Source organism: Tachyglossus aculeatus, chromosome 26 (assembly GCF_015852505.1).
Source record: "Tachyglossus aculeatus isolate mTacAcu1 chromosome 26, mTacAcu1.pri, whole genome shotgun sequence".
NCBI classification, from domain to species: domain Eukaryota; kingdom Metazoa; phylum Chordata; class Mammalia; order Monotremata; family Tachyglossidae; genus Tachyglossus; species Tachyglossus aculeatus.
This window is the reverse complement of record NC_052091.1, coordinates 15,301,697-15,325,602: the sequence shown is the minus strand read 5'-3', so window position 1 is coordinate 15,325,602 and position 23,906 is coordinate 15,301,697. Positions and strand designations below refer to the sequence as shown.

General features: G+C 44.0%; 1 protein-coding gene across 1 annotated transcript; it reads right to left on the bottom strand.

Annotated features, from left to right (window-relative positions):
* Positions 1-7,065: 7,065 nt before the first annotated feature.
* LOC119946140 (cytochrome c oxidase subunit 5A, mitochondrial) lies at positions 7,066-21,328 on the bottom strand. Its single transcript, XM_038767570.1, has 5 exons — positions 21,169-21,328; positions 11,995-12,111; positions 10,663-10,784; positions 9,733-9,855; positions 7,066-7,233 (listed from the first exon to the last, which is right to left on the bottom strand). Exons 1-4 carry the CDS (start codon positions 21,254-21,256, stop codon positions 9,742-9,744), a joined length of 441 nt encoding a protein of 146 aa, XP_038623498.1. The 5' UTR covers positions 21,257-21,328; the 3' UTR covers positions 7,066-7,233; positions 9,733-9,741.
* Positions 21,329-23,906: the final 2,578 nt, after the last annotated feature.

The following is a 23,906-nucleotide window of genomic DNA, read 5'->3' as shown; positions in this document are numbered from 1 at the left end:
AACAGTGGGCTCACAGTCTAGAAGGGGGAGACAGAGAACAAAATTGTCCCCTGTGGGGCTCACAGTCTTCATCCCCATTTTACAGATGAGGGAACTGAGGCCCAGAGAAGTGAAGTGACTTGCCCAAAGTCACACAGCTGACAAGTGGTGGGGTAGGGATTAGAACTCATGACCTCTGGCTCCCAAGCCCGGGCTCTTTCCACCAAGCCATGCTGCTTTGGTGCCTGCCTCAAGAATCCCTTTCCGCTCCTGGGGCTTTGGGGTTGAGTAGGCCCTAGATCAAAGATGACATTCCAGGGCTGGGAAAACCAGGAGCTGATTCACCGAACCCCGGTTTCATTCATTCACTCGATCGTATTTATTGAGCGCTTATTGTGTGCAGAGCACTGCACTAAGCGCTTGGAACATACAAATCGGCAACATACAGAGACGGTCCCTTCCCAACAACGGGCTCACAGTCTAGAAGGAGAAGACAGACAACAAAACAAAACAGGTAGACAGGTGTCAATACCATCACTTATTACTCTATTTATTTTACTTCTACATATCTATTCTATTTATTTTATTTTATTAGTATGTTTGGTTTTGTTCTCTGTCTCCCCCTTTTAGACCGTGAGCCCAATGTTGGGTAGGGACTGTCTCTATATGTTGCCAATTTGTACTTCCCAAGCGCTTAGTACAGTGCTCTGCACATAGTAAGCGCTCAATAAATATGATTGATCAGAATAAATAGGATTACAGCTATATGCACATCATTAATAAAAGTCATAAATATGTACAAATATACACAAGTGTTGTGTGGGAGGGGAAGGGGCGATGGGGAGGGGAGGAGGAGCAGAGGAAAAGGGGGGGCTAGTCTGGGAAGGCCTCCTGGAGGAGGGGAGCTCTCAGTAGGGCTTTGAAGGGAGGAAGAGAGCTAGTTTGGCGGACGAGTGGAGGGACGGCATTCCAGGCCCGGGGGATGATGTGGGCCAAGGGTGGACGATGGGACATATACATATATTTATTTATTTATTCATTTTATTCGTACATATCTATTCTATTTATTTTATTTTGTTAGTATGTTTGGTTTTGTTCTCTGTCTCCCCCTTTTAGACTGTGAGCCCACTGTTGGGTAGGGCCTGTCTCTGTATGTTGCCAATTTGTACTTCCCAAGCGCTTAGTCCAGTGCTCTGCACATAGTAAGCGCTCAATAAATACGATTGATGATGATGACAGGTGAGAACGAGGCACAGTGAGGAGGTTAGTGGAAGAGGAGCAGAGGGTGCGGGCTGGGCTGTAGAAGGAGAGAAGGGAGGTGAGGTTGGAGGGGGCGAGGGCATGGAAAGCTTTGAAGCCGAGTGAGGAATTTACTACACTCCCAGCTGGCACTCTTTGCCCCTCTCATGCCAATCTTTTCACTATTGCTAATTCCCCTTTGCTTTCATTGCTGACCCATCACACTTTCCCTTCTGCCTAGAATTCCCTTCCCATTTCACATCTGCAAATTCGTGAAGCGTTCCATATTTTTCCGGGCCTGGAATGCCCTCCCTCTGCCCCTCCGCCAAGCTAGCTCTCTTCCTCCCTTCAAGGCCCTGCTGAGAGCTCACCTCCTCCAGGAGGCCTTCCCAGACTGAGCCCCCTCCTTCCTCTCCCCCTCGTCCCCCTCTCCATCCCCCCATCTTATCTCCTTCCCTTCCCCACAGCACCTGTATATATGTATATATGGTTGTACATATTTATTACTCTATTTATTTATTTATTTATTTATTTTACTTGTACATTTCTATCCTATTTACTTTATTTTGTTGGTATGTTTGGTTCTGTTCTCTGTCTCCCCCTTTTAGACTGTGAGCCCACTGTTGGGTAGGGACTGTCTCTACGTGTTGCCAATTTGTACTTCCCAAGCGCTTAGTACAGTGCTCTGCACATAGTAAGCGCTCAATACGATTGATTGATTGATTGATTGATTCAGAAATCACATCTCCACCCGGAGGCCTTCCCCGAATAATTTCCCATATCCTCAGCTTATTCCCCCACCCCACCCACACGCCCGACTGCCACTTCAGCATTTTCACATCATTTAAGAATTTGGGTACTACCTTTACACTCCATCGCTTCTCCCTACCTGGAGTTAATATCAGTCTGCCTCCTGCTTTTGTACAAAGCGCTGGACTAGAGGGTAAGCTCTTTGAGGGCAGACTTCATGTCTAATTCAATATATTATCCTCTCCCAAATGCTTTGTACAGAACTCTGCACGAAGTGCTCTGTCAATAGTGTTGATTGAGGGGCTGCCCTCTGGGTGACATGACCCCGGCAGTCCAGACAACAGGACCAGCCCTGCTTTACCAGGCCCCTGAGTCCAGCAGGAGTATTGATGCGGGACTGGGGCCGGGCAAGAAGAGGGATACAGAAATGGACTGGTTGACTGATTGACAGATACATTATAGGCCAGGTTATGATCCAGTTTGAACGAACGGCTGCCCTGAATCTGAATTGGAGCAACTTCTCTCCCCTGAACTCTCCAGGGGTGCCAGGTGTCCGGGCCACCCTTTCTGGGGCAGCAGCAGCTGGATGGCGAGGCTATCAAATCAGGGCTCAGTAGCCCACGGACGGCAAGTGACTGGGTGAAAAGGAGACAGCTGTAAAGGATAAACAAGGAGCTGTTGGCCCATTGTGCAGTAATGCCAGGGGAATGGGAGGGAAAAATCCCCAAATCTATCCCTTACCGAGTTCCACCGCTTCAAATTGGGTTACGGTAACAATGCAAAAACTGCTAAAAAAGAATGGACTAGGTGGAAAAAGCACAGGCCTGGGGTTAGAAGGCTTGGGTTCTTAACCTAGCTCTGCCCATTGCCTACTGTGAGTATCCTTGGGTACTAAACTTCTTCCCTTATTTGCTCAGAACTCAGGCAACTTGGCTTAGTTTCCTCCTACCATTCCTCTCCAAACTCCTTGAGTAATTTGCCCATAAACCCGCCGTCTCCACTTCCTCTCCTACAATCCTGACTCCCTCTAATTTGGCTTCTGTCCCCTTCATTCCTCCAAAATCGCACTCTCAAAAGTCACCGTTGATGTCCTCCTTGCCAAATAATAATTGTGGTATTTGTTAAATGCTTACTATGAGCGAGGCACTAGAGTAAGCACTAGGGTAGATACAAGCAAATTGGATTGGACCCAATTCCTGTCCCGTCTTGATCCCCATTTGTCAGATGAAATAACCGAATCCCAGAGAAGTAAAGTGAGTTGCTCAAGGTCACACGTGGCAGAGGCCAGGTCCTTCTGACTCCCAAGCCTGGTCTCAACGGCCCCTACTCCATCCTACTCCTCCTTGACCTCTCAGCTGTCTTTGACACTGACAACCACCCCTTCTGGAAATGTTAACCGACTTTGGCTTCACTGACACTGTCCTCTCCTGATTCTCCTCCTATCTCTCTGGCTGCTCATTCTGTCTCTTTCATGGACTTTTCCTCTGCCTCCCACCCACTAATGGTGGGAGCCCCATGCCTGCTCAGTCCTGGGTCCCCTTCTACTCCATCTACACTCATTCCCTTGAAAAACTGTCAAAATTCATCATGCTTCTCAAGAAACTAGTCATTTTGTAGTGCATGGCATTGGACTTTGGCCCAGTGTTTTCAATACACTTTGGGTCTGAACAAGCATAGAACTTATGGGCATAAACTGCCTCTTCCTACCCACTCTTCTATTGCTACACTCAGCTCTCTTTCAAATTGCACCTGGCTGTTGATTCTCCTGTTGCTTATTCATTCAATTGTATTTATTGAGCACTTAACTGTGTGCAGAGCACTGTACTAAGCGCTTGATGCCCTTGTCCCCTACTGGAGTGCCCTTCTCTATGTTTCTTTCAAAAGCTCTCCTAAGAAAAAATATCACTGTCTTGCCCTTTCCCACTAGTGTTTATTATTTGCCCCCATTCACTCATCTATATTGGCATTTTATCTATCAGCAGCCCACTCAATCACCCCTTCATATTTTAAGTCTCTTGAGGGCAGGGATCATCTTTTACTTTTATATATTTTTTAAGAGCCTAATATTCTATTTACTAAGTTCTTGCCGTGTGCATTTTTTTTTAAAGCTACACAAATGCATTATTCTTGTAATGAAACTTTTGTCTATTTAAACTGATAACTATGGGCCTGGATTGTGGCCTAGTGAATACAGCATGTGCCTGGGAGCCAGAGGACCTGAGTTCTAATCCTAGCTCTGCCACTTGCCTGCTGTGTGACCTTGGGTGAGTCACTTAACTTCTCTGTGCTTCAGTTTCCTCAACCATAAAATGGGGATCCAATACCTGTTCTCTCTCTTACTTGACTGTGAGTCCCAGAGGGGACAGGCCCTTTAACTTGTATCTACCACAGCACTTAGAACAGTGCTTAACATCAGGAGTTACAGGGTAAGGGAGAATGGGCACTGAAAATTAAAATCCTGCACATAACGGAACCTGGTTCTGTCTTCATATTAAATACAGGGCACACCTGCTGTGGGCTAGACTGTTGTAAAACTGGATGGATGGCCACTCTAGTCTCTGGCCTGGGAAGCAAAAAGGGAGAAGAGTGATTTTGCTTTAACCAGAACATCCCATCCAATTACAGAAAAAGAGATGGACTGAAGAGCTAGACTGAAAGCTCCTTGTGGGCAGGGAACATGTCTACCATCTCTCTTGAACTCTCTCAAGTGCTTAGTACAGTGCTCTGCACCCAGTAGGTACTCAATAAATGATCAACTGAACAGAAGCAGTTGGATAACTTCTCTGCAAAATGGCAGCAGTAGACTGACACTGGTGAACTGTGGAAAATTTCAACAATTCAAGAACACCGGCAGGGAAATACAGTACCATTATGGGCTTACGGCAGCTATAAGGCAATGTCTTGTTAATAACTGTGCTTTCAGTTTATGGCCTCCAGCTGGAAGGCACTTCAGAAAATGCCAAAACCAACAGGAACAATGGGCAGATGGGAGAGAAAGGAGCTGAATCATCATCATCAATTGTATTTATTGAGCGCTTACTGTATGCAGAGCACTGTACTAAGCGCTTGGGAAGTACAAATTGGCAACATATAGAGACAGTCCCTACCCAACAGTGGGCTCACAGTCTAAAAGCTGAATGAGGTGAGGCCTAAAGTCTCAGCAGGGAAGATGGGATTAAGTCTGTGAGCCCCACTTGGGACAACTTGATTACCTTGTATCTACCCCAGCGCTTAGAACAGTGCTTTGCACATAGTAAGCGCTTAGTAAATGCCATCATTATTATGAGGAGGACTCTGTTTCTGTACTCTGGCAGAGGGAAATGATCAACCAGTGACATTCTGCTCCAGTAGGGTGATCTTAATGCCCACCAAGTTCTAGAAATACAAAATCACTCTCCATTATTCAAAAGCTTTGAATCCAATTTCTGGATTGTCAGACCCCATGCTACCTATCTCCCCTACTGTCCACCCTTTTGCCATTTTGCTGATGCTAGAATCGCCCAGAGTGAAAAGAACAGGAACGGGAAGTATAACAGAAAGAACCGAAATTAATTGCTATTCAAGAGCAGATTTGGAACAGGTGTGCTTAGCTTTTGAAGATCCTTGTTATCGCCATCCCCAGAAGCCCAGATAGAGGCCTCAGAAAGAGGCCTCCCAAAAGATATAAATTGCCTAAACTGACTTTTATAATCTTTCACCACCACCCTGCATTTCGCTTTGGCTCTAGAGTTCAGCCATGGATCACAGTTTTTTTTGGTAGTGATGATACTACCGTGATTACAAAATTCCCAGCTTAACAGCTTTGAGACAGATTTTTTTTTTTGTCCAGTCACAAACTAAAAATGTGGAACTCTGGAGACACTGAAGGAAACATTTCGTTAGTAATCTAAGCACTAATTCTACACGTTAGAGATCAGCCTATTGGAAAGAGCACAGATCCGGGGCATCAGATGCCCTGGGTTTCAATCCTACTGTCTGACTGGTGAGTTTCCCATGCCTCAGTTTCCTCATTCATAAAGTGGTGGTTTGCTGCCTGTTCTTACTCCCCCGTAAACTGAGCCCCCCCATGTAAGACAGGGACGGAGTCCGATCATATTATTTTGTATCTACCCCAGCTCTTGGGACATAGTACAAACATTATTACAGTAGAATAGTATAGTGGTATTTGAAGACTGCTAAAATTAAAAATCGGGGCAACAATTTAAAAGGTACAATTTCATTACAAAGAAGTCCTACACAAGGGTTTGGACAGTCACCACTGGAAATTTCCTTTTCACTTCCTCCCCATAAGGTCCACACTTTTAGGATAGGTTTCTAGTGCCAACTTTCTTCCCTTTTTTTTTCTTCTACTGACTAAAAGTAGAAGAATGAGATTCAAAACATGAAGGAAGTATGTACCCAAACAGGGTAGGGAAGGAAGAAGTGTTGGGAGAAGACATAACAGGAAAAAAAAGGGGGGGGGGGGAGTGACATGGAATGAACATGACTAGCTAAAAGAAATAGTTTCAAAGCCTCTACTTCTGTCTCATGCTTATTTTATCTCTCTATTCAACCTATCAACAGAACTATATATCTGGATTTTTCAGGGTGATCAGCTGTATTTCATTACCAGCACTGGTAAACTTGCCAGTACTTTTTTGGGAATCCCTTTACTCAGCTCTTCCAAATCAACAGTGAGGGGATGTTTTAAAAATTGCAGTTTAATAGGGAAGGGTTAAATCATTTTTTTTTGAGAAGGCTACGCCATATCATGGAAAAATAGTGGCATCAGACAAAAGGCAGATTAAAACTGAAGGTGAGTCCAAGGGGACTAGATTTGTAAAATCCTACCTTACACAGAGGAGCCAGGCCCAATATTTAAGGAGGAAATAAAGAGAGCTTTGCAATATGTTAGGGGGACACTTTCAGCATCCAAAGACATTATTAAGCGTTTGGGTACTTAAATTTAACAATCTGTCTTCTTGTCAGATGACTCGGGCAGACAACGCAGCCCTCAATCCAAAAGAGGTGGAAATGCATATTTTAACCAGTCATTTCCCTTGACTGAAATAGTGCATTTTCTGCTTCATTGTTCAATGCTCAGGTAGAAATGGCTAATTTCAGTTGAAACCAGTTTCCCCTTTTTATTAAGGTCCAAGTTAACATTACAGAGATTGGGTCTCAATAAGGGAAAACATGTTCAAATAAGATAATAATTTGTCATCAGCATCTCCAGGTGATTGTGTAGTCATGTAGCAACAACAAGAGAATCCTTCAGAAGCCCGTCTATGAAGAGAAAAAAATGGAAATTAGCTTAAATACGAATGGTGTCGGCACTTCAGTTTCTTTACTTCGAGCACATTTTTGGAAATTAGCTTAAATATGAATGGTGTCAGCACTTCAGTTTCTTTACTTCGAGCACATTTTCCTCAGTCATTCAGTAATGTCTCCAGCAACTTTATCACCAATTTCCAAATTTCGTTTCATAATACATCCTAAAGAAATGATCCACTACTGCCCACCTTAATTCTGACCTCTAAATAGCTTCGTTCAATATGAAATCCCCAGAGATTATTTTTGTCCTTCTAACCATCAGTAAGGACACTACAGCAGCTATACTTATTAACTGGAAATTTTGGGTTTTGGTCAGGAAATAATAATAGCATTCATTAAATGCTTAGCAGGGTGGCCTAGTGAAAAGAGCATGGGCCTGAGAGACAGAGGGGCTGGATTCTATTTCCAGTTCTGCCATATAATAATAATAATGGCATTTATTAAGTGCTTACTATGTGCAAAGCACTGTTCTAAGTGCTGGGGAAGTTACAAGGTGATCAGGTTGTCCCACAGGGGGCTCACAGTTTTAATCCCCATTTTACAGATGAGGTAACTGAGGCACAGAGAAGTTAAGTGACTTGCCCAAAGTCACACAGCTGACAATTGGCAGAGCCGGGATTTGAACCCATGACCTCTGACTCCAAAGCCCGGGCTTTTTCCACTGAGCCACGCTGCTTCTCCATATGTCTGCTGTGTTGACTGTGGGCAAGTCACTTAACTTTTCTGTGCCTCAGTTACCCCCTCTAAAAAATGGGGGTAGTATCCTACTCCTGTCTATTTAAACTGTGAACCCCATATGGACAGGAGCTGTGTCCAACCTGATTGACTTGTATCTACATCTACCCCATTGCATTTAACAGGGCTTGGCACATAGTAAGTGCATAATAATAATAATAATAATAATAATAATGTGGTAAGTGCATAATAATAATAGTGTCGAACACTGTTCTAAGAACTGGGATAGATACAAGATGATCAGGCTGGACAGTCCCTGTCCTAAAAGGGATTTATTTCCTAAGAAGGAAAGAGATTTAGAAACCGAGGGAGAGAAGTTAAGTGACTTGTCCCCGAGTAGACAAGGGGACAGAACCAGATTTAGAACCCAGGTCCTCCTACTTCCAGACCTGGGCTCATTACCCTACAGCCTCCTGCGAGAACATGGAATGGAAGTAATAAAGAAGAGTCAACTTTAGATTATCCGTACTTGTAGAGGGCAGAAGTGATGCTGACAGCAGAAACAAAGAGGAGGTATAGTGGGCTAAGAAATGGGAAGACACCCCAGGATCTCTCCAGGTGAAAGGAGGAAGAGGGAGACATTCCCATGGCACTCTGAGCCCAAATCTGCCCAAATATCAGTGGTATTAATTGAGTACTTACTGTGTGCAGAAACTTTACTAACTGCTTGGAGAGTACAGCAGAATTAGTAGACACATTCCCTACCTGCAAGGATTTTTCAAGTCGCATTGTTCCAAGAACTTTCCTAATCCCTTAATCTTGTTCTAAACAAAGCATGTAGTGAAGACGTTTTATGACACAACTAATGCTTCCTTTAGTCATTTCAGTGGCTCCCATTTTTGTAAAAACCCAGTTTAATTCCTTCAAATTTAAATATGCAGTTTAATTCACACATCACGGCAAGTGAAGAGCAATTATCACTCTTAAAATCTGGTATGCCCCTCTTCAAATCCCATTTTTGCCCATCAAAGCCCCATCCTAGAAAGGGAACTGTAAGACCCTATTCTGTTTTTTACTTATAAGTCCAGCAAATGTAATGTGTTTGTCTAGACCCCGTCCCGTGAGGTGATTTCCGCATATTTACAGTGATACATAGTACGAACACGATATTTTAAGGTAGGGATTGTCTCGGTTGCTGAATTGTACTTTCCCAGCGCTTAGTACAGTGCTCTGTCAATAGTAAGCGCTCAATAAATGCTAATGAATGAGTGAATGAATTTTATGGCAGAGTTCTACAACCCATGGCTTTAGAACCAAATCCAGCTCCTCTTGGAGATAAGTGAGTTTCCTGAGCAGTGCTTTGGGCCAGATGCCCTACACAACACTGTTGCCACTGTCTAGCACAAAGAACGGAGCTGCTGGCTCCGGCCAGCACAGTGCAGTCTAAATAGGTAACCGCCATGGGCCCCATCTCATGGGCTTTTGGGGGTGGGGTGGGGGGGCACCAGAGTACAGTGCTCTGCACACAGTAAGTGCTCAATAAATACGACTGAATGAATGAATGAATGAATGATCTGCCACCCCTTTCCCTTCCCTGTTGGCAACAGTTGTTGCTACCATGTTCCATGTGATGTGGAGGGGACATACATCATAATGCTCTCTGCATACATCTTTCATTTCATTAGGCCCTTCTGCAAAGAAAAGACTGCCAAGCCCAACTTCAGGTTATGATGTGCCACTGTAGGAGAACTGCTTATCTCGTTCTCTATGCCTTACCCCTGATATTTATGCTTTATCCAGGCCCAATTCCTCTGGAGTGGAGATTCCCAATTCATTTAAAGTTGGTCTAAGTTCCTGGATAACATATGGGTAGATTTCCTTATGAGGTCCTGCTTTGTCCTGATGTAAGAGGGGAAAAAACACTTAATTAAATGAGAACCAATACACATTAACCAAATTAGTCTTTCAACACACTCCAGAACATCCAATCAACCAATTACTATCTATTGCGCATCTTCTGCACGCAGAGCATAAGTTTCCATCTTCCATAGCACTAGGACAACCCAATCTGCTTCTGAATGATCTTAATAAATGGTCTCAAAGTAGAAACCAATATTTTGGTGCTTTTTCAAGATGTTTATTTAATGGCCACTCGTTTTGCTCTATCCTATCAATAGTTTCGCCATTCAGAATATACCTCGCCTGAGATGAAAAAAAAACCTCACCATTCAAAGCTATTTAACTGGCGAATAAGGGAATGACTGAAGAAAAGACAGCTTGTGAGAGCAGTCAAATTTGCCAGCAATCACTATCAACAACTGGTTTTGAAGAAAAGTATTTTCATTTTCCCTCCAATTTCAAGCACCAAATTCAATTAACTAACATCAGTGTTGAATGGACTGATACTCCACAGATCCCTTAATTACCTCCTCCACTTAAAATTACGCAATTACATGTTCTTTCCCCTACAGATTGTGAACTTCTTGAGAAATGTCACTGAAGTCTTTTCAGGGACAGCTGACTTCTAAGATGCCTTAGCGCTGAACGGCAGAGTTTGACAGATTCTATACAATCTGTTGTTCTCTCCCATAAAGAAACTCTGGTATTCCCCTTACAAGCTTTTACAAGCTTATTTTACAAGCTGCACTCTCCCATTAAGTCACCATCCAATGAAAAGCCCCCCGATAGCATATCCATTTCACTGACCTTAACAACCTCTAGAATGCGGACTGCACTAGCAAAATCATTTAACCGTCTGCATGCCCTCAAAGCAGCATCGATGATTTTGGGCTCTGGAACCAGGTCATAACCAACCAGCGTGTTCATACCTGTTGGATGTAAAAGAGGGACAATTGAAGAGTGACTACCTCTAGGCTTCAATCATCTCTATTTTAATTTCCAGGCACCTCTGCTGACATCAAATAAGCCTTAAATATAACAAGATTTTTAAGAAGTCCAGAACAAAAGTCCTTGATTTCTTCTCTTGTACAATCTTTGAAGGTCATTTCAACCCTAACCTCCCCAAGTAGTTACACCTCATGAGAAATCAAGATGATTTACAATCCCAACCTCATATCCTTTTAATTTCTCATACAAGCAGTTTTACCCTCTAGAGAACACCAGTCAGGTCAGACTAACTTGAGTCTAACCACAACTGCTAGGCCTTAAATGGAGCCATTATGACATTACTGTAAGTGGCGGTAAATGAACTCTTAGGTCTCATTTATGGCTCTTGAAACAGCAAATTCTACACAAGTTATTGTGCACTTTGGCACTAGACAAAACCCATTAAGATTATTGGAATGAAAACTCATTCCCACTCAGATTGGTTCTGGGGTGTAACAGAAGTCTCAAATGTTTCTTCAAAGAACTTGATATAATGTCAAATACACAGTCCTTGACTCGGTGCCAAAGATAAATTACCCGGGCTGAAAAGAGAGTGACTTCTTTGATTTAGAAGTAATGCACTCCAATCCGAGGTTTCATGTCAACCAAAGGCAAGTCAAGATAGAAGCAACTTGACCTAGTGGATACAGCACAAGCCTAGGAGTCAGAAGGATCTGGGTTCTAATTCTGGCTCTGCCACCTGTCTACTGTGTGACCTTGAGAAACTCACTTCACTTATCTGTGCCTGAGTTACCTCATCTGTAAAATGGGGATTAAGACTGTGAGCCCTAGGTGGGGCATTGGCAGTCTTCAACCCGATTATCTTGTATCCACCCCAGTGCCTGGCACATAGTAAGCACTTAAATACCATAAAAAAACCCCACAACAAAATACAAAAACCGCAAAACAAAAAAAACTACAAAACCAAAAAAATGCAGCGACCGGTTTCTATGGCAAGTAGCCACATGTAAAGTTCTCAGCTACTTATTTTCTCAGCTTCTCATCCTCGTAGTCTTTAGCAACCATGATGGTATTTTCCTCCAGGCCAACCACTTGGAAGCTGTTGGGTCAAGATTGTATAGAAACCCCCACCCCTCCAAACTCAATTTGCAATCCTAGATGATGTGGTTTTCCCTTCCCATGCCTCCATACCTTTCCGTAGCTCCCAGGCATCAATATCTGGTTTGTTGAAGTATGTCACCCAGCGAGCATCAAACTCCTCATCTGTCTCATGTGACCCATGGGAATAGCAACGAGCTGTCTGAACAGCTAAACAGAAAGAACACAAAAAGTGAGAGAAAAATACATTAGGCCTTTTGCTTCTATTTTTTATAGTCACGATGGGCATAAATATTCATAATTTAGGTAGAGATCCCGTTTCTGAGTCATGAATTGGAAACAGTGGATTTGTTGAAAATGCCAGAATTGTTTCCTAGCCCACCATATTAGTATGCCCTAACAGTGAAGACTCATTACTCATCTCCCTGAACGAGCCAAGTCTTTCTTGCTGCTTTCCCACCTCTTCCCAACCACCAACCTTCTCTGTACTATCTCTCCAGCTCTTCCAGAACTTGGTATATGGCATAAGAGAGAAATTCTGAGATTACAAAATGTTTAGAACTGAATTAGGTAGCTCAACCCCCAATCTGATTCTGAACCCTAATTTTTTTTTATATTTCCCACCTACAGCGTGCCAAACTCTGGTTTTATTCTGCCACAACAAACATACCTGTACCCATTTCTCTAAAATACACTGGGCCATCTTGTGATCCCCTTGGCGAACCAAGGATCATGTCTAATTTTCACCCCATGGTCCATAGCATTTTGCACATGGGAGCTTAATAAATGCCATTTACCACCTTGGGTTAGCTGGTCTGTTTTCTTTTAAGTGCCTTGATAAATTAATGGACAGCTCTTTGGGACAGACTCATTTTTGTTTTGTCAGAAGCTACATAAGACAGGCAATGAACTCAAGTCCAAGAACTCGAATGGACAACCCAAAATCTTGCATAAAATGGGTGAATTGAAATTCACCCCTTTTGGGATGGGGCAAATGGGCAGAGTTGGTAGTGCACTTGTTACTGAGAATTATTATTAAGACGGCAGACTAATCTCCAAAACCACTAAAAATGGAACACTTAACCAAACCTTTAACCAAAACCCTTCAAACTACTTGTTTGGGCAGGGAATGTGTCAATTGCTATACTACGCTCTCCCAAGCATTTGGTACAGTGCTTTGCACACAGGAAGCACTCAATATGACTGAATGAATAAATAAATGTATTCAGACATTTACTCACAATTAAGGTATCGAGAAACCAAAATGTGCATAGTTAAGACAGAATTATGAAATGGTGTGTACAACAGGGCTTCAAGCTTCTAAGGACAACTTTACAAAGAAAAGTCTAAGGACACCCGCAACTGAACTTACAAATCAAGGTGAACAAATTAAATCTGAATTGTGAGATGGACCCTGACACCAGTAACCTTCTATTCTTCCAGAAAGCACTATACAACTGACAACTGCCAGGGGAATCAACTAACACTGGTAGAGAAGCAGCATGGCCTAGTGGACAGAGAACGGCTCTGGGAGTCAGAAGAACCTGGGTTCTAAGCCCTGTTCTGACACTTGTCTGCTGAGTGACCTTGGGCAAGTCACTTAACTTCTCTGTGCCTCAGTTCCCTCATCTGTAAAATGGGGATCGAGAGGGTGAGCCCTATGTGGACAGGGACTGTGTCCAACCTGCTTGGTTTGATTCCACCCCAGTGCTTGGTACAGTGCCTGGCACAGTAAGCATTTAACAAATACAATTATTATTATTAGTGCCTGCTCATAGGAAGCGCTCAACAAATATTATTACAAAAAAATGCTATAAAACGGGAGGGACAAAATAATCCCAACTTCATTCTTCAAAGACTTTATTTCTGTGCCCCGGCTTCATCATCTGTAAAATGGGGATTAAATAGCTGTTTTCCCTCCTACTTAGACTGTAAACTTCATGTGGAACAGGGACCATGTCTGAACTGATTATCTTTTATCTCCTTCAGTGCTTGGCACCTGGTTAGCACTTAAATACCACTCTTTTTATAGACTAAAAACATTCCCAGTTTTGTCTTCCCTCAATCCTTCCAGAAAAGCATAGTTGCCCAAGATTCGCAACCCAATGTAACTTTTCTTATCTGTTGGCTGAATTTTTCATTTATCAAGAACCTAAGACAGCATTCCATGTTCTTCTGTTACAGAAGCAACGTGGCTCAGTGGAAAGAGCACGGGCTTTGGAGTCAGAAGTCATGGGTTCAAATCCTGGCTCCACCAATTGTCAGCTGAGTGACTCTGGGCAAGTCACAACTTCTCTGTGCCTCAGTTACCTCATCTGTAAAATGGGGATTAAGACTTTGAGCCCCCCGTGGGACAACCTGATCACCTTGTAACCTCCCCAGTGCTTAGAACTGTGCTTTGCACCAAGTGCTTAATAAATGTCATTATTATTATTATTATTATTATTCTGTTGGGGGAGGGACACAGGAATTGAACAAACCTCCTCAGTGTTTACTATATTTAGGGCACCCCCAGACACTTGGTTAGGGTTGTGATTGTGATTTAAAACGATTACATATCTTGGAATTGCCAGGTCCGTAATTAACTTGGCTCAGTATTTGCGTCCATGGTTTTTTCATGTTAAAGAGTGGTAAATCTCAAACAGGATGACATGCTGAAATGATGGATCCAGAGGGGGCAGAAGTCACTAAATGGCTTGACCTAGCAGTTTGGACTCTTGGCTTCATACCAATCAAACAGCTGTTCCTTCACATGCAGCAGTCATCCTATGGCCAAAAGCCAATAATCCAATGCTCTCGAAGAAAGAAGAATGACTTCTGGAAGTTGAGGTTTTTTTCCCCTCCTCACTTGGTAAGGACATGAGAACAGAAATATATACAAATATTTCAAGTTTATCTATCTACGCCACAAAAACTAAAATGGAAAAACAACTGTTCTATACTATTGATCTTGAGGGTCAAGGATCAATAAATTGCACTTATTGAGTGCTATGTACAGAGTACTGTACTAAGAACTTAGAGAAGAGTACAATACAGAAGAATTAGCAGACACATTCCCTGCCCATAATGAGGTTACAGTCTAGAGAGATCTTGTCTGACACTCACACTCTCCCATGCACTTTGTGTACTGGTCGGCAAGTGCTCAATAAATGCAACTGATTCCTGAGTCCTCTCAAACTTTTCAAAAACAAATACTACCAGTTTCAACAACACTCATATTTGGATATTACGATTTTTGAATAATACTTTAAGTTTCATATTTTTTATGATACAACCCTACTAAGCAGAAAGTGAAGAGGATTTGAAGGGCTTATTAAAAGTTAAGGAATAGAGCAAATAGATGGGCCTACATATGAATGTCAAGAAAACAAAGATCATGACAACTGGAAGTTTTTAACACATTTGTAGTAGATGGAGAGAAGGTTGAAATAGTTGACAATTTTTCTCTCCTGGGATCGATAATAATAATAAAAGAACTAGTAGCCAAGAAAAATGCCAAAGATTAATGTTAGGGAGACTTGCTATGAAGAGCCTGGAAAAAGTCATGAAATGTACTGATGTAACAATTGCCACTAAAATATAAATGGTCAATTCTATGGTGTTTCCAGTGACAATGTATGGATCTGAAAGCTGGACAGTGAAAAAGCAGGATAGAAAGAACATCTATTCTTTTGAAATGTGGTGGAGAAGGCTTTTACAAACATCATGGACTGCCAGAAAAACAAACAAATGAATTTTAGAGCAAATTAAGCCAAGGTGGCCTTTGGAAGGCCAAATGAGTCGACAGATTAGCATATTTTTGACACATAATCAGGAGGATTCATTCTCTGGAGAAGACACTAATGCTGGGAAAAGTCCAGGGAAAATGAGGAAGAGGCAGACTGGCAGCTAGATGGACGGAGACCATAACAACAACAGAAGAAAAGATAGAAATGTTGCAGATTATGGCAGAGGACAGGGCGCTCTGAAGAAAGTACATCCTTGTGGTCGCTATGAATTCGAAACTACCCGATGGTACGTAACAATATTTTCTCTTTAATGTGTTTTCCAATTGCTTTTATCTTCTGCTACCCAACAAGATTCTGAAAAACACAGAAATGTTGCCCACAACAGCCAGTCGTATCTTAATACAGTGCATGGTGCACTTTATTTCAATAGATCTGCACATATTGAACTGATCACATAGTATTGCATTTCAAGAATTGCCTCATTTTAAATCATTAATGGTATTTATTGAGTGCTTACTATATGCAGAGCACTATTCTGAGCACTTGGGAGAATACAACACAATTGGCAGACAAGCTCCCTACCCAAAACGAGCTTACAGTGTATATAAATGCTAATATCCCTGTGAAGCACAAAAGCTTCAATAAATCTAATCCCAGCCCTATCATGAACCTGCCAAAATAGTAATTCACTGATTTGTTCCTCAATTAAAACCCACGGTAGTTTATAGGGCATTTTTGTGCACAGAGCTCCGTACTAAGCACTTGGGAGAGTACAAGTGACGAAGTGGACCGGATCCCTGTGCTCAGAGGTCTGGGCTAAGCTATATTTGGGGGAAGAGGACGAGCTGGGACAACTGTGGTCCTATTTTTGCTAAAACTCTCTCCTGAGCACTTATGAAAAGCAATCCCTTGGTTACCTTTACCAGCATTTTAAATATCCCCACTCAACTGAATATTCGCAAAATGACTTTATGGGGAAAGTAGTACAGCTATAAATTATAAAATCGTCTCTACAACTGCTCACCTGAGTCATTCATTAAGAGCCAAACTATAACCTAGTAGAATACAGTTTAGCTGTCTGAAATGAGGTTTAAAGATTTAGCCACGAAAAGAAAAACGTGCAAAATTTCATGACTGCTTAAGACTGCAAAATTGATGCTTCCTTCTCAATCATATTTATTGAGAGCTTCCTGGGTGTGGAGCAAGCGTTTGGGAGAGAACAATAAAAGAGAGGTGGCTCGCACATTCCCTGCCCACGGGGAGCAGTGTGGTCTAATGGATAGAGTGTGCACCTGAGAATCAGAAGGGTTCTAATCCTGGCTTTGTCACATCTGCTGTGTGACCTTGGACAAGTCACTTAACTTCTCTGTGCCTGTTACCTCATCTGTAAAATAGGGATTAAGACTGTGAGCCCCATGTAGGGCAGGGACTGCGTCCAACCCGATTAGCTTGTATCTACCCCAGCACTTAGTACAGAGTCTGATAGTAACTGCCTATCAAATACCATTAAAAAAACCCCACGTAATGTATCAAACACCCAAATTTTCTTCCAAGATAAGGAAATCAAACTGCCCTCATCTGGTCAAAATTGGTTATGGATCTTTTCAGAATAACTTTAAAAAACCACTGTTATTAGGGCAAAATATAACTTAATGGAAGAGTGAAGAGGTGGAAGACAAGAGCAGCACAAGGAATTTGTAATCCTCTGGGCAACAAAAGGAGTTGTAACATTTCAGGATATTGAGAATTCAGCCATATTCTACTTGGAACTCTGAGATGTTTAGGTACCAAGCACTTGACCAAAGAAACATTGCTATGTAAATTCTGCAGTTTGGAAGTATTGGTTTAGGTGTTTAAATCTGAACCATAAGTACTAAATTTCCTTTCTGTTATGATCATTCGTATGGTATTGAAGTGCGATGTATCAAGCACCATTCTAAGTGCTGAGGCAGAGACAACTTAAGGTTGTGTATTACCACTTCAGATTGTCTCCCCCTTTTAGAGTAAGTGCCCGTACTTGGGTAGGGACCATCTCTATATGTTGCCGACTTGTACTTCCCAAGCGCTTAGTACAGTCCTTTGCACACAGTAAGTGCTCAATAATATAGTGCTCAATAAATACGACTGAATGAATGAATTAAAGATCACAGTGTTCAATCTGATTTTCTATCTACCCCAGTTTAGCAGTGCTTTGTCCAAAAACCCCGAAAGAACACCAGCATTAGGAGCAAAATGCTGTGATAAATAAAATCACTACAGTAATAGTTATAAAAAAGAAAACTTTATTGTAGCTAACAAACATGAATTCAAAAACTGTACTTCCCCCTCCACCCTTTCCAATTAGCTTTAACCTAAACTGAAAATGAAACTTCTCGAAGAGTACTTTGTATTACCAGGAAATCCTTCACTGGATTTTCTCTTTAGTAAAAAAGAAAAATCGATATTAAAATACATCTTGTGCCGAACTTAAAAGACAAACGATGATTTCTCCCCAAACAGAAGGAGAAGCCAAGTCATTTTTTATCAGTCTAATTAACTTTCTTATTAAAACGAGTGGCGGTCACTTTCCAAATCCTGAAGGTGACACAGTCAGTAATCGAGGCCCAGTTTCAGGGCCTTTTTTCTGCACCTTCTCGAGGAAGACACCTTTCCCCTGTGGTCCCCTTGCTCCCCTCCCCGCCCACACCCCTTGTTATATGTCTGTTTCCCTCCCTGCCGAGTAATGGCTCCATTGTGACGAGTAACACTTGTGTCGGGAGCTCTGAATGTCAATGTCACCTTCCTTCCTTGGTGAACGGCCGGGCCCGGCCTGTCCAGGCCCAATCCCCGGTGGCCCTGCCCTTTTAAAGGGGCCGTTCCCCGGGGCAGCCCTGCCCGGTTCGAGGGGTAAAAAGGGGGCTAATGGCCCACCGACCCCAGGCTGATTATGTTCGGACCTGACACACCCAAATGGAGGGGGTTTCATCAAGCCTGGTCCCGAAAACCACCTTGAAATCATATCTTCCGCCCCCAAACCCAAGGGTTCAGTTACACCCTACCACTCCCCAAACCCAAGGGGTCAGCTACACCTACCACCCTAAAACCCAAGAGTTCAGTTACACCACCACCCTAAAAGCCAAGGATTCAGTTACACCACCACCCCAAAAGCCAAGGATTCAGTTACACCACCACCCCAAAAGCCAAGGATTCAGTTACACCTACCAACCCTAAATTCCAAGCTTTCAGTTACACCCTACCACCCCAAAACCCAAGGCTTCAGTTACACCTACCACCCTAAAACCCAAGGGTTCAGTTACAGGCACCACCCCAAAACCCAAGGGTTCAGTTACACCCTTCAATCCCCAAACCGAAGAGTTCAGTTATACTTACCACTCCAAAACCCAAGGGTTCAATAACACCCTACCACCCCAAAACCCAAGGGTTCAGGTACACCTACCACCCCAAAACCCGAGGGTTCAGGTACACCTACCACCCCAAAACCCAAGGGTTCAGTTACACCTACCACCCTAAAACCCAAGGGTTCAGTTACACCTACCACCCTAAAACCCAAGGGTTCAGTTACACCTACCACCCTAAAACCCAAGGACTCAGTTAACACCACCACCCTAAAACCCAAGTGTTCAGTTACACCCCACCACCTCAAAACCCAAGGATTCAGTTAACACCACCACCCTAAAACCCAAGGATTCAGTTACACCCTACCACCCCAAAACCCAAGGATTCAGTTAACACCATCCTAAAACCCAAGGATTCAGTTACACCTACCACCCCAAAACCCACGGATTCAGTTACACCTTCCACTGTGCCAGCGTGGCTCGGTGGAAAGAGCACGGGCTTTGGAGTCAATCAATCGTATTTATTGAGCACTTACTGTGTGCAGAGCACTGTACTCAGCGCTTGGGAAGTACAAGTCGGCAACATAGAGACAGTCCCTACCCAACAGTGGGCTCACAGTCTAAAAGGGGGGGGGGACAGAGAACAAAACCAAACATACTAGCAAAATAAAATAAATAGAATAGATATGTACAAGTAAAATACATAAATAGAGTAATAAAGATGTACAAACATAAATACAGGTGCTGTGGGGAAGGGAAGGAGGTAAGATGGGGGGATGGAGAGGGGGACGAGGGGGAGAGGAAGGAAGGGGCTCATTCTGGGAATCAATCAATCGTATTTATTGAGCGCTTACTGTATGCAGAGCACTGTACTAAGCGCTTGGGAAGTCCAAGTTGGCAACCTATAGAGACAGTCCCTACCCAACAGTGGGCTCACAGTCTAGAAGGGGGAGACAGAGAACAAAACCAAACATATTAACAAAATAAAATAAATAGGATAGATTCGTACAAGTAAATAGAGTAGTAATCAATCAATCAATCGTATTTATTGAGCGCTTACTGTGTGCAGAGCACTGTACTAAGCGCTTGGGAAGTACAAGTTGGCAATATATAGAGACAGTCCCTACCCAACAGTGGGCTCACAGTCTAGAAGGGGGAGACAGAGAACAAAACCAAACATATTAACGAAATAAAATAAATAGAATAGATATGTACAAGTAAAATAAATAGAGTAATAAATATGTACAAACATATATACATATACACAGGTGCTGTGGGGAAGGGAAGGAGGTAAGATGGGGGGGATGGAGAGGGGGACGAGGGGGAGAGGAAGGAAGGGGCTCAGTCTGGGAAAGCCTCCTGGAGGAGGTGAGCTCTCAGCAGGGCCTTGAAGGGAGGAAGAGAACAAAACCAAACGTATTAACGAAATAAAATAAATAGAATAGATATGTACAAGTAAAATAAATAAATTAATAGAGTAATAATCAGTCAATCGTATCTATTGAGCGCTTACTGTGTGCAGAGCACTGTACTAAGCGCTTGGGAAGTCCAAATTGGCAACACATAGAGACAGTCCCTACCCACCAGTGGGCTCACAGTCTAGAAGGGGGAGACAGAGAACAAAACCAAACATATTAACAAAATAAAATAAATAGAATAGACATGTATAAGTAAAATAGAGTAATAATCAATCATATTTATTGAGCGCTTACTGTGTGCAGAGCACTGTACTAAGCGCTTGGGAAGTCCAAGTTGGCAACATATAGAGACAGTCCCTACCCAACATCATCATCATCAATCGTATTTATTGAGCGCTTACTATGTGCAGAGCACTGTACTAAGCGCTTGGGAAGTCCAAATTGGCAACACATAGAGACAGTCCCTACCCACCAGTGGTATCACAGTCTAGAAGGGGGAGACAGAGAACAAAACCAAACATATTAACAAAATAAAATAAATAGAATAGACATGTACAAGTAAAATAGAGTAATAAATAGGTACAAACATATACACAAGGCCTCCCAGACTCCCTGTCGGTGGGCAGGGTGAGGGGGGGGACACCTGAGGAGGAAGGTAGGCCGCAGGTGGAGCCTGACCTCGAGTGGCGCCCGCTCAGGTCATTGCAAGGACACCGCGCCCCGGGAGTCGTGACGGGAGGACCCCCCCCCCCACGGGGTCAGGGGTCAGCCGGGGCCGGTTCTTACCGGCAATGGGGGCCCGGGCCCCCCGCAGCAGGCTCCGGAGCCCGGGCCCGGCCGAGGCGGTGCAGCGGCGGAGAGCGGCGCCCAGCATGATGGCGGCTGAGGCGGTGGAGGCTGAGGAGAGGCCGAGGGGCGCGCGGGCGGACGAGTGCGCGCGCGCGCGGAGGGAAGGGGGCTCGAGCAGGAGCCGGCGGCGCGCGCGCGCGCGACCCAGCCAGCCACTGCGGCGCTCGCGCTCCTGAAGGGCACCACGAGGGCGGGGGCGGGGCTACGGCGGCCCCCGGCGGCCAAACCACGCCCGTCCGCGCCCGCCCTCCTCACCAGGCGCCGCCATTTTGGACGGCCTGCTTCCTCTCAGTCCAGCGCGGTTGGAGTAATGATAATCATGATAATAACAACGGTGGCGTTTGTTGAGCGCTCACTATGCGCAAAGCACTGTTCTAAGCGCTGGGGAGGTTACAAGGTGAAAAGGTGGTCCCACAGGGGGCTCCCAGTCTTCATCCCCCGTCTGACAGCTGAGGGAACTGAGGCCCAGGGAGGTGAAGGGACTTGACCAAAGTCACACAGCTGACAGTTGGCGGAGCCGGGATAATAATAATAATGGAATTTATTAAGCAATTACTATGTTCTAAGCGCTGTTCTAAGCGCTGGGGAGGTTACAAGGTGAGCAGGTGGTCCCACAGGGGGCTCCCAGTCTTGGTCCCCCGTCTGACAGATGAGGGAACTGAGGCCCAGGGAGGTGAGGGGACTTGACCAAAGTCACACAGCTGACAGTTGGCGGAGCCGGGATAATAATAATAATAATAATGGCATTTATTAAGCGATTACTATGTGCAAAGCGCTGTTCTAAGTGTTGGGGAGGTTACAAGGTGAGCAGGTTGTCCCACAGGGGGCTCGCAGTCTTCATCCCCCGTTTGACAGATGAGGGAACTGAGGCCCAGGGAGGTGAGGGGACTTGACCAAAGTCACACAGCTGACAGTTGGCGGAGCCGAGATAATAATAATGGCATTTATTAAGCAATTACTATGTTCTAAGCACTGTTCTAAGCGCTGGGGAGGTTACAGGGTGAGCAGGTTGTTCCACGTGGGGCTCACAGTCTTCATCCCCATTTTACAGATGAGGTAAGTGAAGCTCAGAGAAGTGAAGTGACTTGCCCAACGTCACACAGCAGACGTGGCGGAGCCGGGATTAGAGCCCATGACCCCTGACTCCCAAGCCCAGGCTTTTTCCACTGAAACCCTGAGGAAGACACAAGCTTAGGTTGGATACGGTCCCGGTCCTACATGGGGTTCACAGTCTAAGTAGGAGGGAGAACAGGTGTTGAATCCCCATTTAACTGGTGAGGAATTTGAGTCCCAGAGAAGTTAAGAGACTTTCCCAAGGTCACACAACAGGCAGTGGGGGTTGGGATTAGAACTCAGGTCCTCTGGCTTCCAGGCCCGGGCTTATCCATTAGGCTTCCCATGTTCATTCCTTCACCAGGCTGATGCCAAGCACTGTATTCATTAATTAATTCATTAAATCATATTGAGCACTTACTGTGTGCAGAGCACTGTACTAAGGAGACTTTAAACATCCAGAATTCATCAAGCGTTATCAATCAATTATTCAGTGGTATTTGTTGAGCACTTACTAGGTACATGGTACTAAGCACTTGGGAGAGTACAACAGAGTTGGTGAGCACGTGCCCTGCCCATAACAAGCTTATAGAGGGGGAGACAAACATCCTATAAATAAATAATTTATACAATATAATTCACAAAATATATATTAAGTGCTGTGGGGCTGAGAGAGGGGCGAATACCGAATGCGTCATATGGCAGATCCCTATTCTCCCCAACTTCAATCTTGTCTTATGCCTTCGAGTCGTCTCTGACCCGTAGCAACGCCATGGACACATCTTTAAAGCCCTTCTAAAATCACAACTCTTCTAGGCAGCCTTCCCTGACTGATCGCTCATCTCCCCACCTCTTTTCCTCCCTACTGCATCAGGTATACATTTGAATCTTGCTCCTTAAGCACTTTGATACTCACTCCAGCCCCACAGCGCTTATGCATATTGCCTTATTACTCCGCTGCTTCCCCTACCGGATATTTATTTTTCATGTCTGCCTCCCCTGCTGGACTGTAATCGCCTTGAGGGCAGGGATTTTGCCTGTCTACTGTCTTGTTCTCTCCCAAGTGTTTAGTGCAGTGCTCTGCGTTCAATTCCGACCATTGATCACATGAGTCCCGTTTTCCCAGTGGGAAAACTGAGGCCCTGGACTGTTCAGGACTCTGGTGGACAGACAATGTTCTTCTTTCACTGGACTCCCTTCTTCTTCTTTTACAGAGGAGGAAGCTGGTGTTTCAGGAGGTGGAGGAGGACTTCTCAGTGGACACAAAGAAATCCAAAGATCGAGATGAAGACCCCCCAGTCATCCAGACCCCCAGTCCCACACTATCTGCATGCCGGCTTTCAGGTTAGAATTGCAGCTGTCGGGGGAGCAATATTTAGGCGTTTTGGCAATTGTGCATCACCCCAAGCATGCACCTGCCTTCCTTGGACTATTTTTAGGGTCCCAGCAAAGACCCTCCTCTCAAACCCCTCACCTGCTCCCAGCCTCTCAGGAGAAAGGAACATTGTAACTGCTCTCCCACCTGGCAGTAGGGAAATTTCCTAAGCCTCGGTATGGCTATGGCTGTTCCTGGTTAGTGAATAATAACAACAAAGACAAGATAATAATATAATGTTAATGTT